This window comes from Corythoichthys intestinalis, chromosome 14 (genome assembly GCF_030265065.1).
Source record: "Corythoichthys intestinalis isolate RoL2023-P3 chromosome 14, ASM3026506v1, whole genome shotgun sequence".
Classification (NCBI taxonomy): Eukaryota; Metazoa; Chordata; class Actinopteri; order Syngnathiformes; family Syngnathidae; genus Corythoichthys; species Corythoichthys intestinalis.
The window spans coordinates 3384196-3401362 of NC_080408.1; the positions used below are offsets into that span (position 1 = coordinate 3384196).

The 17167-nt window shown below is 38.8% G+C and overlaps 1 protein-coding gene across 1 annotated transcript in view; it reads right to left on the reverse strand.

The window, feature by feature from the left end:
• Window positions 1–17167, reverse strand: part of myo10 (myosin X) — a 125737-nt gene that overhangs the window by 45705 nt on the left and 62865 nt on the right. The window contains exons 5-19 of the mRNA XM_057856665.1: window positions 12510–12644; window positions 12301–12425; window positions 11420–11433; window positions 11253–11337; window positions 8175–8278; window positions 7778–7907; window positions 7577–7695; window positions 4319–4465; window positions 4012–4112; window positions 3890–3956; window positions 3740–3832; window positions 1781–1849; window positions 1625–1707; window positions 1040–1148; window positions 839–919 (exon numbers count right to left, since the gene is read on the reverse strand). Of these exons, the coding sequence (XP_057712648.1) occupies window positions 839–919; window positions 1040–1148; window positions 1625–1707; window positions 1781–1849; window positions 3740–3832; window positions 3890–3956; window positions 4012–4112; window positions 4319–4465; window positions 7577–7695; window positions 7778–7907; window positions 8175–8278; window positions 11253–11337; window positions 11420–11433; window positions 12301–12425; window positions 12510–12644 (1462 nt within the window). The remainder of the gene's footprint in view (window positions 1–838; window positions 920–1039; window positions 1149–1624; window positions 1708–1780; window positions 1850–3739; window positions 3833–3889; window positions 3957–4011; window positions 4113–4318; window positions 4466–7576; window positions 7696–7777; window positions 7908–8174; window positions 8279–11252; window positions 11338–11419; window positions 11434–12300; window positions 12426–12509; window positions 12645–17167) is intronic.

Here is a 17167-nt window from a genome sequence, read left to right on the forward strand (position 1 = left end):
AAAGTCGGAAAAAATTGACATGTATATAGTTTCATTGCAAATCAGTATTATGGTGATAACACTAAATATTTTTTCTGTGCGCATATGAGGTAAATAACGCTGCCATGAAGCCTCCATATAGTGACAGTTCTCTGCCCCCTTCACTGCCGTGAGTGCCGTCACGCGACCGCAGCTCGCTTTTGCTTGCCTCGTAGCTACCCGTGTTTTTTTATTTATTTATTTTTAGCTACCCGTGTTTTAACTACTGTAAATTTGATAGTATGTTGTCAGTCATAGATAGTCCCGAGTCTGTTGAGAAAAGTAGTACACTAAACCATGCTTCCTAGATTTGTGTGGTGTTTTGTCTGTTTGAGCAGCATTTGATAGGCTCCACATTAACAAATATGTGACAAAGTCATTTCCTTCCATTTTTTGACTCGTTCACCGCATTACTGGAAAGTCAAGTTAGCAGCAAGCTAGGTTAGGAACCGGAGGACCGAGTCAGTGAACGGGAAGTGACATAACTCAGTCTTGCCCCCTTGCGTGCGCGCTGGCTGCTTATTAGCTACACGTGGAAGTGAGTGACAGACGCCCTGATTCTGTTTCCGCTCCCTCCCCTGCCCGCGATGAGGCTGACGTCTGATTGGTCGTGTGTGATGTCAGAAGACGCTGCCCCTTGCTCAACGCCCTCCCACGCAGCGAACAAGCCCTAACTTCATAGAACGAATCAGTGCAGATGGTGATTAGTTCGGTCTCGTTCACCCAAACAATTCGTTCAAAAAGACCGAATCGTTCGCGACCGATACAACACTACTTGACACGGCCCAAAGAAAACAAACGACAACCTTTTGTGGCTCACCTTGTGCGTGTTGGGTTTGATACACCGTATGAAGAACGGGTTGGAAGTGCTGAGCGTCGCCATCAGAGAGTGCAAAGAGTCCTGAAAAACAACACAACTATGTACGGCGAATACCTTTTTTTACAGGGAAGACCTGTCAAGTCGCCACTCAAGTAGTTGCTGTTGGAAAATAAATACCAAGCAGGAGTTGTCGAGACTGACCTTGAAATGCGAGCTGACGGTGGGCCTTCGGTGCTTGCCGCCACTCTTGAGCGTGTCCTGCTTGTTGCGGCTCGGCACGTGCTCGAAAAGCTCGTACACCAAATCGGACCTGCCGCGAAAGGAGCAATCGCTGTCAAGGATGCTTTCCCGGGGAAATAACTGGTCTTTTAATGAGAAGAATTTGGATAGTCTGCCAATGAAGGTTAAAATGAACCAACTGAACAAATTAAATTGTGTTTTCGCAGTTTTTCCAGTTTTTTAACTTAAAATTAGTAATAATTATTAATGAACGAATAATTAGTAATAAACTTAGGGCAGCACCCAGAGTTGACTTAATGTATCATATTTATAGCTGCTCAGCCATTGGTTGTTGCCTAGCATTTTCCTGCCATCTAATTGGCTAAAAGGAACCTCTACTGTATGTGTATGTGTGTATCCCAGCGTATTCTTCATTCGGCAGCTTTATTTTAGTGTACTAACTTTTATTCTTTGTTTTTTACATGATGCTGTTACCATACTGTAAAAAACAGATTTCATGTTATTGGCTGGCGGCCATTGAAATAGAAGTGAGAAAGTGCGGCAGACCTGCTGTCCCTAAGCATGTGGAGCACATCGTCCCTGAAAGTGTCTCTGTTCTTTTCCAACGTTCCCCTCACGTCATACACCACCTGCGCCACAAGCAAACGCCGTCGGTCGCACCGGCGTACGTTCCAAACGCCACCGCCGTTGCAATGACCTCACCTCTCCCGCGTAATGTTTCACTCCAAAGTAGTGAACGGCCACACGAGGCTTGACGTAAAAGGGATTTTTCTGGAACACAAAATATACGGCCGTCAATTTTCCACTATGAACTGAAATCCAGTCCATCATATTGATTGACAACTACAGTGGTACCTCTACATACGAAGTTAATTCGTTCCAGGACCTTGTTTGTAAGTCGAAATGGTCGTATATCGAGGAGGATTTTCCCATGAGAATACATGCTGATTTTTTCCAAATGAATTTTTTTGCAGCCGATTTTTTTTTGGCGGAATTTTTAGCAAAATCATTTTTTGCGACTAATTAATTTTCAGCTGAATTTTTTTCACTAGCGAATTCTTTTTTTGCGTCTGAATTTTCATCACAGATGTTGGGTGATTTAATTTTTCATAAATGATTATTTTTGCTGCTGATTTTTTGCAAACACATTTTTTTGGGACAGATTTTTTTTTTCAGCCAACTTTTTTTCGCTACTGATTTTTTTTGCAGCGGAACTGTTTTCGCTACTGAATTTTTGCGCGGCCGAATTTTTTTTCAGCTGAAGTGTTTTCAGTAGCGAATTCTTTTTTTTGCGTCTGAATTTTCATCACAGAATATTTTCGACCGAATTTTCGTAAATGAATTTTTTTGCAGCCAAATTTTTTTTGCTACAGATTTTTTTTGCAGCGGAATTGTTTCGCTACTGAATTTTTTGTGGCCAAATTTTCTTTCACTGAATTTTTAGCAAAATCATATTTTTGCGACTAATTTTTTTCAGCTGAATTGTTTTCACTAGTGAATTCTTCTTTTTGTCTGAATTTTCATCTCAGAGTTTTTGTGACTGAATTTTCGTAAATGAATTTTTTTGCGGCTGAAATTTTTTGCAATTGAATTTTCGCGAGTAATTTTTTTTTTATGCTGCTGATTTTTTGCATACAAACTTTTTTGGGACTGAAATTTTTTAGCAGCCGAATTGTTTTCGCTAGTGATTTTTTTATCACAGAATTTTGTTTGACTGAATTTTTCGTAGCTGATTTTTTTGTGGCCGAATTGTTTTTCACGGAATTTTAATAATTTTTTTCCGACTAATTTTTTTTCAGCTGAATTGTTTTCACTTGCGAATTTTTTTTTCGCGTCTGAATTTTCGTCTCAGAATTTTTGTGATTCAGTTTTTCATAAATGATTTTTTTTTTTTTGCGGCTGAAATTTTCATTAATTAAATTTTTTTTTCAGGTGATTTTTTGCAAACAAAAGTTTTTTGGGGACTGAATTTTTTTGCAGCTGAAGTGTTTTCGCCAGTTAATTTTTTTCGCAACTGATTTTTTTCGTCACAGAATATTTGTGACTGAATTTTTTGAGGCCGAATTTTTTTCACTGAATTTTTAGCAAAATATATATATTTTTTTGCAACTGAATTTTTTTGCAGCTGAATTGTTTTCACTAGTGAATTCTTTTTTTCTAGCTGAGTTTTTTGCAACCGTTTTTTTTTCAGCCGCAGTGTTTTCGCCAGTGAATTTTTTTCTCAACTAATTTTTTTCGTCACAGAATTTTTGTGACTGAATTTTTCGTAGCTGATTTTTTCGCGGCCGAATTTTTTTTTCACGGAATTTTTAGCTAAATATATTTTTTTTGCAACTGATTTTTTTGCAGCTGAATTGTTTTTGCTCCTGATTTTTATTTTCAGCTGAATTTTTTGCAACCCATTTTTTTGCGGCTGAATTTTCGTCACAGAATTTTTGCGAATGAATTTTTCTTGCAGCTGAATTTGTGTCGCGGAATTTTTAGCAACTGAAACTTTAAAAAAAAAAAAAAAAAAAAAAAATTTTAAACATTCGTTCATTTGCCCTCTACCATTCAAAATGGATTGGACGTCCACCGCCATCCATGTGATTTTTTTGACAAAACTGACACTTTTTTTAACTATCACAAGCATAGGGGCGCTGAGTTCATTGTCGAGCCTACCGAGTGCTGACAGTGCAGTTTCTCCAGCAACGTGTCATCCGTGGCTTTGGGGAAGTGACTCTCCTCGTTGATCAGCGCCAGCAGGCCCAGTTTCTACACGACGGCAAGCCCAAAAGTCAGCGGCGTCTCACGCGGCACGTGCCGACTCACCTTCTCGATCAAGTCCAAACACTCGCCGTTGTCCATCCAGTCGATGTTCGTCCACGGCAGACCTTCCCTGCGGCGGGTCAAGGGTCAACGGTGGCCAAGCGTGGAAGATTAAAACGGCTTACTTGTTGTACTCCAGTTGCTCCAGCGAGAAAATGTGCTTGTTGAAATACTCCTGAAGCTTCTCGTTCGCGTAGTTGATGTTGAACTGCTCGAAGTGGTTCACCTAAAACACAAATTCGGTGTTTTTGGGCCATTATACACAATTTTGAGAACATTGTAATCAAGAAGCGGGAAGATTAAAACCCTTATAGAGGTTTTTCACCAGCCCTTTTAATGTTCGTCTTAGACTTCTGGACAATTATTAGTAATGTTTTGGTCATTTCAAAATGGGTTCGTCTTCGTCTAATTCATCGACTCGTGAACGGGTACCTCAAAGTTTTCAAATCCAAAGATGTCGAGGATGCTGATGGACTTGAAATCGTCTTTCCCCCGAATGCGAGCATTGAGATTGCGGATGATCCAGTTGAAAGACTGCGAATAAAGCGCCATGGCCATGGAGTCTCGCGAGTCCACTGCCTGCCGCGAAAAAAAAAAAAAAAAAAACAGACATTGTTCCTTCAATATGGCAACTCACCATGAGGATTTTCTGTCCGCTTTACAATTACAAAAGTAGTAGTATTAGTAAAAAGAGAAAAAAAAAGAAATATCCTCGTAATTTTTAAAAAAAATCGTGTTCATCCATTAAATCTCTATTTTATAAAACGAACAAAACAGTAAATATTGTCTTTATTGTTCATTTTGTATTATTAATACAATTCACATGTTGAACTAAAAATAAAAACATGGAAAATACACTTGTGTTTTTAACTTAAAAATAGAAGAAAAAAAATGACTAATTTTCGCACTATACGTCATCTGACTATAACCCGCCACCCACAAAAAATGACATTTGTACATAGATAAACCGCACTGGACTTTAAGCCACAGCTGTCCTCACTGTATTATGGGATATTTACACCAAAAGAAATGAACCGGTAACACTTTCTTTGACACCGGCGTCATAAGAACAAATGAACCACTATGAAGCTTTGAAACAATTGGCTGCAAAGTTTCATTGCTTCGAGAAGCTTCATTTGACCATCACTGTTCCTTTGGGGGAGACAGTCAGCCTCTGCAGCCACCTCCTGTCAACACTGCTGTCGTCCAACATGCCTCCTAACATGCATTGCAGAGTTACGGATGTAAATAACAATCAAAATTCATGTGCTGTGCTAATTATTTCTTCAGTTACTGTTCTAGTTGTTTCATTAATTGCTAGTTACAGTATAGTTTAGTAATTACACTTTATTTGACAGTGGCGCCATAACACTGTCATAAGACCATGATAATTATGACATGACACTGCCATGAGCATTAATGAATGCTTATGACAGATGTCATTGTACGTCACCCGGCAAATTATCTCACTTTCTAATGGATGTTAAGATCCGAGCTGAACATAAATGGAGTTAGTCACATGATTCATTATTTCATTATTACCCATGATATTGACTATAACCCGCGGGATTCAAAATGAGTTAAAAAACGTAGAGGCTTATAGTCCGAAAATTACGGTATTGATGTATATTTTTTTATTTTAAATTTAAAAAAAAAAAATCTCTTAATATAAGTCAGTGGCTGCTAATGATGCCAATAGACGTCCAAACCATTTTGACAGCAAGCGCTGACAGCTATAACTGGGTCGCTGCGAAACCGCTGTCAAATTAGATTGGACGTCCATCGTTGTCAATGGCAGTGACAAATGATCACTCAGTGCAAGCTACATAGTAAATATAGACACAAATATCTACATTTTGTTTACCTTGTCAAAAACAAAAATGAACTTTTTATTATGTCATTGGTTGCTATTGACAACAATAGAAGTCCAATTCATTTTGACTGGGAGGCCTGAGTGGATTGGACGTCTGTTGCTGTCAGTGGAAGTGACACATGATCACTCAATGCTAGCCACATAGCAATAACTGGAGAAATTAGTATGGGGCTTTGCTGTGGGTAGATAAAGATCTTAGCCCCGCCCAGGTTCATTTGGGGACATTTCAGGGACAATATCAGGTCACTTTCTGTTGATTTGGGGTCAATTGGGGGACACGTCTTGTTGATATCAGGTGACTTCATGTTATTTGGGGATGTTTCGGGGACACGTCCTGGTCATATCAGGTCACTTTCTTTTAATTTGGGGACATTTCGGGGACATGCCCTGGTCATATCAGGTCACTTGCTGTTGTTTTGGGGACATTTGGGGGACTTGTCCTGGTCATATTACGTCACTTCTTGTTGATTTGGGGACATTGTTTTTTTTTTTTTTGCCATTGAAAATAAATGGGATATTTGGACATCCATGGCTATCAATGGCATCGACTTATATAAGCGTCAAAGGAATCCAAGTACATTGGCATCAATACAATTGACTTGCATGGCCGTCAATGGCATAAACCAAAGTAAATGCTATCCGAAATGAAGGGGAAATTTTGACATCCATGGCCGTCAATGGCCTCAACTCCCATATGCGTTAATGGAATCGGGGATATTTTGGGGACACATACTAATGATACCTGGTCAGTTCCTGTTAATTTGGGGACATGGGTTGTTTTGCCAATGAAAATGAATGGGAAATTTGGACAACCATGGCCGTCAATGGGATCGACTTACATATGCGTCAATCGAGTACAAGTACATTGGCATTAATCAAATTGACATACGTGGCATTCAATGGCATTAAACAAAGTAAATACCATTGAAAATGAATGGGAAATTTGGACGTCCATGGCCGTCAATGGCATCGACTTCCATATGCGTCAATTGAATCGGGGACATTTGAGGGACACGTCCTATTGATATCTGGTCATTTCCTGTTGATCTGGGGACATTGGTTGTTTTGCCATTGAAAATGAATGGGAAATTTGGACAACCATGGCCGTCAATGGCATCGACTTACATATGCGTCAATGGAATCCAAGTACGTTGGCATCAATAAAATCGTCAATGGCATTAACCAAAGTAAATGGCATGGGAAATAAATGGGAAATTTGGATGTTCATGACCGTCAATGGCATCAACTTGCATTTGCGTCAATGGAATCGGGGACATTTGGGGGACACGTCCTATTGATATCTGGCTATTTCCGGTTGATTTGAAGAAATATTTATTTATTACTTTTTTAATGTTAATCAAAAATACATATCTCTTTTGATTACGTCAATGGCTGCCATTGACGACAATAGAAGTGCAATTCATTTTGACAGGAAGGATTGATGTCAAATTAAATTGGACTTTTGTCGTCGTCAATGGCAGTGACACATGATCACTTAATGCTAGCCACATAGTAAAAACAGTCAAATTTTTTAATGTAAAACATGAACACAAATATTCTGTATTAATTAAGTCAATGGCTGCCATTGACAACTATAGAAGTCCAATTCATTTCGACTGAGAGAGCCAATGCCAAATTGGATCGAAAGTCTATTGCCGTCAATGGCAGTGAAACTACCACTCAATGTTCACCACATATATAAATATTCTGATTTCTGTAGGCCTAAAGACATTTTAATTCACCGAGGAACGTGAAATCAGTGCACATAATTTACTTTTAAAGGCCACACACAAATCTGCCAATCTTCTCCCACTGACCTGTTCCACGGTGAGCGGGGTGGAGATCTCCTCCCCCCTGAGGATCATGGACCTGTGTGTCAGAACCTCGGCCAGCCGATCCGGGTCTAGGCCCAAGAGCTCCGCCGTCCACTTAAGAGCTGTCCGTCAAACGGTAGCGGTCTCAGTAAAAACCCCATAATGATAAGCAGCTCATGGGTGACAAAAAAAAAAAAGTCTGACCGGATTTGGACGTGATTTGTGCGCCTCCGGCCGTCATGAAGTGAATGTTGCCGGCGTGCAAGATTCCCGCCAGCAATCTCAGGATCTCGTGCACGTTGGCCTCCGTGAACTGCATCGTCCGCATAGCGTTCTGGAATAATAAGAAAAACGTTCATCGACTCACCGGCCGCCATTGATGGCGATAGGACGATTGAAAGCAATCGAATTATTTTAAAAAACTTAAATAGATAAAAATGATCATATTTACTATTTTTTTTTCACCAAACATTAAAGTAGCCATAAAAAAAATATACTAAAGGTCTTCGGCCTTGAAAAATAACCCTTTCATGGAAAGGAGGGGAAAAAGTTGATTTTTCTCAATGTCAACGTGAAAATCTAACAGTGGTTGCACACTTACCAGAACATCTTGAAAAGTGCCTTTGTCGTTGATGGTCTCGTCGGGGGATGTTCCAGAGCCAGTCAGGTAGTTGAAAGCACACGTCGGGTTCAGACCCAAAGCATCTGCAATGCGACACAAACGGTTGCAATTTTTAAAAATATATGGCGGAAAACACTCAGTCAGGTGACTTAAAGTTCTGCTCTGAGACCCCCAATTTGGCCAAATTTCAAAATTGTCCGATATGCATGTGTGGTACATCACTGGAAAGCTTAAAATCTCAATTTTCTGGGGTGGAAGAAAATTTTTGAAGAGGGGCATTTAAAAAAAAACAATTTAACAGCGAAACCCTAAATGTAGGTTAAGTTGCATGAGAGTGCTTAATTAAAGACACCATGATTTTAACAAGATATTATCGCATACTTCCCTTGTTTCGATCTAAAAACTCCATGTAACATGTATCACTGAGTATCAAGAAATAGCTGTGAATCGCCATAGCTGGATTTTTGGGGGATTTTATGGGTGAAACATGGTAATACAACAAGGGTCGCGATGCAAAAATCGCAGACATCGAGGAGTGGTTGAGATTTTCTTATTCATATATTTACTAAAGATGTCCAATCACGTCATTTTCAAAGTATCGGAATCGGCAAAAAAATATCGGACATGCCTTTTTTAAATATATATATATATATATATATATATATACATATATATATATATATTTTTTTTTTAATTCAATCGTTTTCTAATTTTATTTAACGTTACAGACAAAATGTCTTACATTCATCCAGAGTCTTTAGTTTTGGCTTAAAGTAGGGCTATCAAATTTATTGCGTAAACGGCGGTAATTAACTTTTTAAAAATTTATCACGTAAAATATTTAATGCAATTAACGCATGCGCTGCACGACCCACTCACGCATTGTCGCGTTCAATCTATAATGGCGCCGTTTTACCGATATACAGAGCTAACAGGCAGCGTAAAGTGAGTAGAGAGAATTTGGGCAGTCTTTGGAGCCTCTTTTTAATTGACTAAAGCCTTAAAATCCCTCTCTCAACAATTAGAAATATCGTGGGAAGCAATGTGGGGAATAACGGTAGTTGTTGATCTTTTTCTTCACACCCTATGTGACTTCCCAACGCAGAGAAGATATATCAAGTGGTGCCACTACGCACAGTCATGGTTGCACTTCACATCATGCATTTGGGCAGAACAGTTAAATGGCTACAGTATGAAGGGGAAAGGATATCATCATCGAACACACCATATAATTGTTTGCATTAGTCTAACACATATATAGTCTGACACATACATATGGTACAGGTTCTCGTAGGCACCGTCTAACTGTTTGTATTACTCTAACACACGTAATATAATTAATCAGGAAATAATATCATTTTCATATTTACGGTAGGACTACACTACTAATATAAAATAAATAGAACACCATAGTTTAATGAGAAGAAATAGAAGAGATACACAATGCCGTCTTATCACAAGACTGACGCACCAACTCTGGCAATCAGCTCTCCCAGCAAACTCCAAGCACAAAGCGCTTTGTCCTAAAACAAGTACAACCAGCCCGGACAGCAAAGTCCCAATCCGCGCACGAACCTAAGCCGCCCAAAACCGGCCACAGAGGGGATGACCCAAAAGCAACGCCCAGAAACGCCTTCGACAAGGCCCGCGTCAGCAAAGACTTTAAAAAGACTGGACACTGAGATAAGACAGATTTTTTCTGCTCAGAAACATGTAGCCTTGTTTTGGATCCAGAATAGTCCCTCCGTCGTCTGTTTTTGCCTTGTTTTTACCATTGTCGATGAATAAATTGTCAACCTGTTTTCAGTGAGTGTTCTTCAAGCTTTTGAAACACGGAGTCAGTACAAAGGGTTAAAATAAGAGGACGCGCGAGATTCGGCCTTCCCGGCGGGCGCACGCGGGGCAGCGTCAGCCAAGCGGCACTTGTTTTGGTTGGTGCTGTCCGCGGGTGCGTCTGGGCCGGGGGGGGGGGGGCGAATTTCAACAAGTATCATTTACTGAAAGCTCAACAAATACACTAGATGGCAATATTTAGTCACAATATACAAAGTCACATTTATTTTTTAAGAATTACAAGTCTTTTTATCCGTGGATCCCTCTCACAGAAAGAATGTTAATAATGTAGATGCCATCTTGAGGACGTACTGTATGTTGAATGTACATATTCGTCCGAGTTTTATTCGTTTTTTTTCTCAATGCATTGCCAAAATGTATATGATCGGGAAAAATTATCGGGAATGATTGGAATTGAATCGGGAGAAAAAAAAAAGCAATCGGATCGGGAAATATCCGGATCGGCAGATACTCAAACTAAAACGATCGAGAGCAAAAAAACATGATCGGAACAACCCTAATATTTACCCTTTTAAAGTTTTTTTTTCTTCCAATTTTTCTTTGTTTGGAGCAATTATCACCTAAAATATCGGGGAAAACGCGACAGTAGAAAAAAAATATACAATTAAGTGCTAGTTACGAGGTAGATAACCGTTACATATTTACAGACTATTTTGTTCATGGTGACGTAATTTGTTTAAAAGTTTAAAATATGCAAGTGAATAATTTTTTTAAGTCGTTTTTTATTATTTTTCAATATTAGACATCAATTAATGATCCTAAGCTAAAAATGACAGACATTTGGAATAATAAATATAATTACTTAGCTTCTTTTTATGGCTGGGTTGAAACAAAAGCGGGTGCGCGGTGTCTGTAAACGGGGGTCTTCAGGGTAAAACGGACAAATTAAAAATAGTTCGGGGGCTTCATGCGCCATTAAAATGCTACGGCAGTATATAGACATATTGTTCTATCAAACACAACAGTTCTTTTGGCTTAAAATACAGCAGTTTATTTTAAGGAGGGGTGCAAGAGCAGGTACTGCTATTTCAGTGTTGTCCGTGTTTTCTGCCATATATATATTTTTGCATCAGAGATAATTGCAGACTTAGGACATGGCCAGTAGAGGGCGGCCTCCAGCCCTTAGTAGCAGACTAATGATTTTAAAAAATAAATAAATAAATAAAATCCCCTCTTAATGTGTTAACGTTTGAGTTGACTAACCCTTCTGTTGGTCATCGGTTCCCGCTAACAGAGCATAGAAGATGTGATAATTCCTCTCGCCCGGATTCTGTCCGACCACTCGGTTCTGCAATGAAGATGATACATTCCCAACATCTCCACCTTACATTTTTTTGCCATTGAAAAATAGAAGAGCAAACTTTCCTCACCTTCTCCAAGAGGTCTGACAGCAAAAAACGTTTCAGTCAAGGTCCATCAAATTTCACGTGGACTTTTGGAATCAATGTTGAATTGAATTTAAATGGTGTTGATTGGGGTGGGAACCACAACATACGATTCACAATAACAATGATCTCACAATATGGCGATCAGTGTCATTAATCTTACCGTATTGGCCCGAATATAAGACGGTGTTTTTTGCATTGAAATAAGACTGAAAAAGTGGAGGTTGTCTTATATTCGGGGTCATACCCATTCACGACGCTAGATGGCGCCAGATATCAATGAATCGATGTTCTGTCATGACAGATCTCAGCTACTCTCAAGTTTAACCAGTTTGCATTATTTTATTGCAATGTTTTTCCTTATTCAGATTTATTTCAAGACTACAGTTACAGTTAGACTTCACTTTGATGGTTAATGCAGTTATTGGAATTTTTGTTTGATCACAATAGATAGGTTTATTTACATTTAAAAAAACCAGAAGCCATTCACTTACCAATGTGATTGGACTTTACATATTTAAATGTTCAGATATTAAGATTTGAATGAGGCAAAAGAACATGCTTTTTCCCTCAAATATATTGTTATAATCATTTGTTTCAGATGTACTGTAATTATTTTCTGTATAAAAATTAATTTGGTGTTCAAAAAGTCTTTTTTCAAACTTGAGTCTTGAAAAAGAGGGGGTCGTCTTATAATCGGGCCAATACGATACTTTGAAAAGTAATTAGTTATAGTTACATTACACACACATTTGACACACCTGCTTTAAATGATTCAACCGCTATCACAATAGCTGTCAACTAATTTGAGTAGTCGTGGATTAATAGTGGCAGCACTACTTTCTAAATTTGTAAAATAAGGATACAGTCGACGATGCGTCCACCCTGGATGTTCCCCTTCTGGCTGAAATGCAGCTGGACAAACTTCCCAAATCGGCTGGAGTTGTTGTTGTACACCGTCTTAGCGTTACCGAAGGCCTCCATGATGGGACTGCGGGGAGAACAAAAAAAAGACAAAGTCACCGTTTTACATCTATTCAAGCAATAATTATAAGCAATAAATAATAAGACCGACCCGCTCTCCAGTAGCGCCTCCTCCACGTGCGACGTCCTCTCCTTGGACGACAAGTCCAGCGAATGTTGGCTCATAGCCGACAAGAATTTCAGAATCAGTTTGGTGCTTTCCGTTTTCCCGGCACCGCTCTCGCCGCTAAACGCAGGAGGAAAAAACATACTTTATCCATTGTCAATCAAACTAGTTGTTATTTTGATCATTGAAAAGCTGACGATTCAGCCCAAATTTGCACTTTAGCATAACGGCCGTGTTGTTTTCGTCAATGGTGACTATCACGAAAATACTGTATTTTGACAACGAACACTTTTCATGACAATGACGAGCTAAAAATGTGTTTTCGGAGACTAAAACATAACAAGACTAAAGCCAGTTTTCTTCTGACGAGACTACGAGATGAAAATGCACAATATATATTTTTTATTTATTATTTTTCAGGCATGACAAATCCGAACAAACATACAGCATTTATGTTTTTTTTTTTTTTTTTTTTTAAACCATCCCCTCTGATTGTTCATTTTCCCAATAGTCCATTGTCGATCGTGGCAATGTGCTCGTTATGTTGATTAGATCCAGTATATTAGTTCATAATTCAGTGGTTAGTTTATTCAGTTGATTCGATCCAGAAGATAGGGAATTAGTTTCCGTCACATGTTCAAAATGTGTGACATTTTCTGCGTTCTGGTTGTGTAACCCATGTGACGTGCAGCTGCTCTCCTGTCTCCAGGCTTGCACACACAGTAAGATTTTTTTCCCCTCTTGGCCAAAGAAAATATGCAATGATACTGCAGCCTTTAACGGTGTGTGCTGGGTGATCATTACACACTAAATGTAACTCGTAGCATTAGCATTAGGCTAATACTAATGGCAAGAGTCAACAACAACGACAACTATTTTTTACATACAGTTTGTAGCGTCCAGGTGGGTTTAATTAATTGAAAATAATGTACAGTACTGTTTTCCTGCCGAGTGTGTTATCACTAGGGCTGCAGCTATCGAATTTTTTAGTAATCGAGTAATCGACTGAAAATTCTATCGATTAATCGAGGAATCGGATAAAACAAATATATTTTTAGGTGAAGAGCAATTATACATATACATGAGAAAACAAGACATTTCATGTAATCTTGAACCATTTTCAGTCAATCAATGTCTTTATTTTCGATGTATATTGTTGAAAACAGCCAACAATTGCATCTCAGATGTAACTAGAATTTAAAAAAAAGACTAATTCACTGCTTTCACTCAAAAAACATTTAGATCTTATTAATATATATATATATATTAGGGCTGTCAAACGATTAAAAAATTTAATCGAGTTAATTACAGCTTAAAAATTAATTAATCGTAATTAATCGCAATTCAAACCATCTATATAATATGCCATATTTTTCTGTAAATTATTGTTGGAATGGAAAGATAAGACGCAAGATGGATATATATATATTCAGCATGCGGTACTTAAGGACTGTATTTGTTTATTATAACAATAAATCAACAAGATGGTATTAACGTTATTAACATTGTTAAAGTGATCCATGGATAGAAAGACGTGTAGTTCTTTATGAAAAATGTTAGTACAAGTTATAGAAATTTTATATTAAAACCCCTCTTAATGTTTTCGTTTTAATAAAATTTGTAAAATTTTCAGTCAAAAAATAAACTTGTAGCCCGCCATTGTTGATGGCAATAATTACTTACACTATAAAATCAGTCGCACCCAAGCGCCAGCAGAGGGCAGCAAAACTCCGCAAAACACAATTAACAAGTGGGCCTTTCACTCCTCTGTAATTTAAATCTGTCTGAGCTGGGCCAAGTGCGTTAATTGCGTCAAATTTTTTAACGGAATTAATTTAAAAAATTAATTAACGCCCGTTAACGCGATAATTTTGACAGCCCTAATATATATCTTACCTAAAAATGCCATTACGCTTGATAACACACATCACTTAAAAGTTAGGATTTTTTCCCCATGTGTTTCAATTGAATTTCTCTTTGTTTCAAGCCATTTTTAAGTTCTAGTTAAGTTTTAAGTTAGTCTAAACTGTAAGTCCTGATAGGATTTTGAGTTTTTGTTGTGTTCAAAATAAATGTATGATACAGGCTGTATTGGAGCACATTAGGGACCAGTGCTACTTGGTGTTTTATCCAGCAATGACTACTGAGCTAAAATTGATAGTTAGCATGATTAAGTTTTTATTTTACACCCTCATCACTCCACAATGCTATGTTATGTTAAAGCCTGTATGTAAGACACGTTAGCCACGCATCGACAGTGGTCTTAATTAACTGAAACCTAGCCCTCCGCAGGGCTAACGTTCCGTGAGCTAGTAGCGACAGTAACGTTAATCTTATTTATTAGCGCTTAGCGCTCTTTATTAGCGCTTAGCGCTGTACTGCTTTAAGATGGCGGCTGTTTACAAACGCTGCCCAGACGTGGCCGAGTCTGTCATTTCGCATCTAGTTCAACATACATGTGATTTCTATGAGACGCACCAGACGCTGCCTGTTACCAATGTAGCATTGTGCGGGCTAGTATTTAGCAACGTCGGCGTCGTTTGTGGCGGCTGTCGGCTGCGGTAAGTTTTTTTTTCTTCTTCCTCTTCCTCTCCGCACGTGACAGTGCGCTGTCCCGCATTAAAAGTAGTCCTAGCAAAATGTGATGCTTAGAGCTGTCAAAATAAACGATTACTCGAGGTGAATACAATTACTCGGATCAGGTTTTAAACTCGAGTTACTCGAGTTGCTCGAGTACTCGTTTCAGCTCTAGTTATCACCAAATTGGCGTTGTTCTTGTAGATGCTACAATATGCTCTCGTCCGTCAATGTTCCTTCGAAATAGTTGGAAACCTTTTTTTATTTATTTTGGAGTAAAAATGTTAATTTTACAGACGAAAAGATTTTAGTAAACGTCGACTAAAACTAGACTAAATTGGTCTTGAGTTTTTGTCAACAAAAACTAGACGAAGACATTTTGAGATGGCTAAAATATGACTAATAACTATTATCGTCCAAAAGAAAAGCGAAAATTCAAAGGGCTGCCAAAAACAACACTGATAAAAACAAACTGATCGTCTTATTAACGAGGCGGTGTGAGGTAGTACTCCTCTCATCCACCAGATGGAGACAAGCATACATAGGACAAGAGCAAAGCCATCCAAGCAGCTGGCGTTTGTGAGGAATTCCAGAGGCAAAAGGTCAGGGCGCACACGTGATGCGACACCTCAGGGGAAAAGTGTGGCGTGGTCGCCATGGCAACCGGGGAAGCCTCGGCAGAGCGCTCGGTGACATTTCCACGACAAAAGCGAGACGCTAAAAGCACGTCATGCCGCGGCGGGAGCTTCACAGAAAAAAAAAAAAAAAAAAGGGTTCATTTTCCCAAAGAAACTGGGATTGTAGTAATGTGCAATACAGGGAAAAATCTCTTACTCCACAGCGTATGGGCAATTTTCAATCAAGATATCTGATACAATATCAAATAAGCCAGCACAATATATCGTTTGAACATCGCCATGTGTGCATACATGATTGGTTTTGTTAATATTTTTTTCTTTTTGAACATGTAAACATTTGTTTTGCTTCATAAAATCAGCAAGTGTGCATAAGTTTGGTCTCAACAATGGTAGGGACGATATGACAGCATAACCTGCATGTACACTTTTTGCCGGGGACGGGACATTAAGACGACCAAACAGACAAAGAAATTAAATATAACTGAAAAACATCTTAGCCAGGGAATAACAAAATAAAAATGGAGCCTTCCTTTAGGGGAAACACTAATGCTTTTGTCCACAAACACAGCCAAACTCAACAAAAAAATGAAAGCTCAATTTAGCTGCTTGAACAGCACATAAACAAAATAAAAATGAAAATTGGGGAGAAGGGGTTAAACCTCAGTTCACTACATTTCTTACGGTTTAATTAACGTTAACAGTAGAAAATACATACACGAGGACACTTCTGTTTAAGCAGCTTCCTATGCGAGTTTTGCAGGTTAGCAAGTTCACACGGTTTAATGTTATGCCAAGTCTGATGCAGGTTGGACTTTCTGTAGCAAAATTGGTGGTGTGTTCTCTACCTCCACAACATTGACTTCTTTTTACAGTGGCTGCTGCTGGCTCAAAAAAAAAAAAAAAAAAAAAAATCTATATCCCTCCTATTCGAAGGGGACAGAGGCGGCGGCATGTTGGGGCATGTGCGTGAGTCAACTCATCAGCCAATCAAATATGCGTTTAAGGGGGAAAAATGGACCATCACATTCGGCATATGAAAAGCGGTGAATGTAAGTCCGAACATTAAGAAAATCAAGTCAATTATATTATTACAACATAACGGAAGACGATCTTAAATACCCTAATTTTCGCACTATAAGGCGCACCTGACTAAAAGCCGCAGCCCACCAAATTTGGCCCGAAAACGGCATTTGTTCATAGATAAGCCGCACTGGACTATAAGCCGCAGCTATCCTCACTGTTTTATGGGATATTTACACCAAAAGATAGTAACCGGTCACACTTTGACAGCGGCATCATACGACTGTCATAAGACCAAATGAACCACCACGGATCTTTGAAACAATTGGCTGCAAAGCTTCAGTCCTTCAAGAAGCTTCACTTGGTCATCACTGCTCCCATGGTGGAGACAGGCAACCTTTGCTGCCA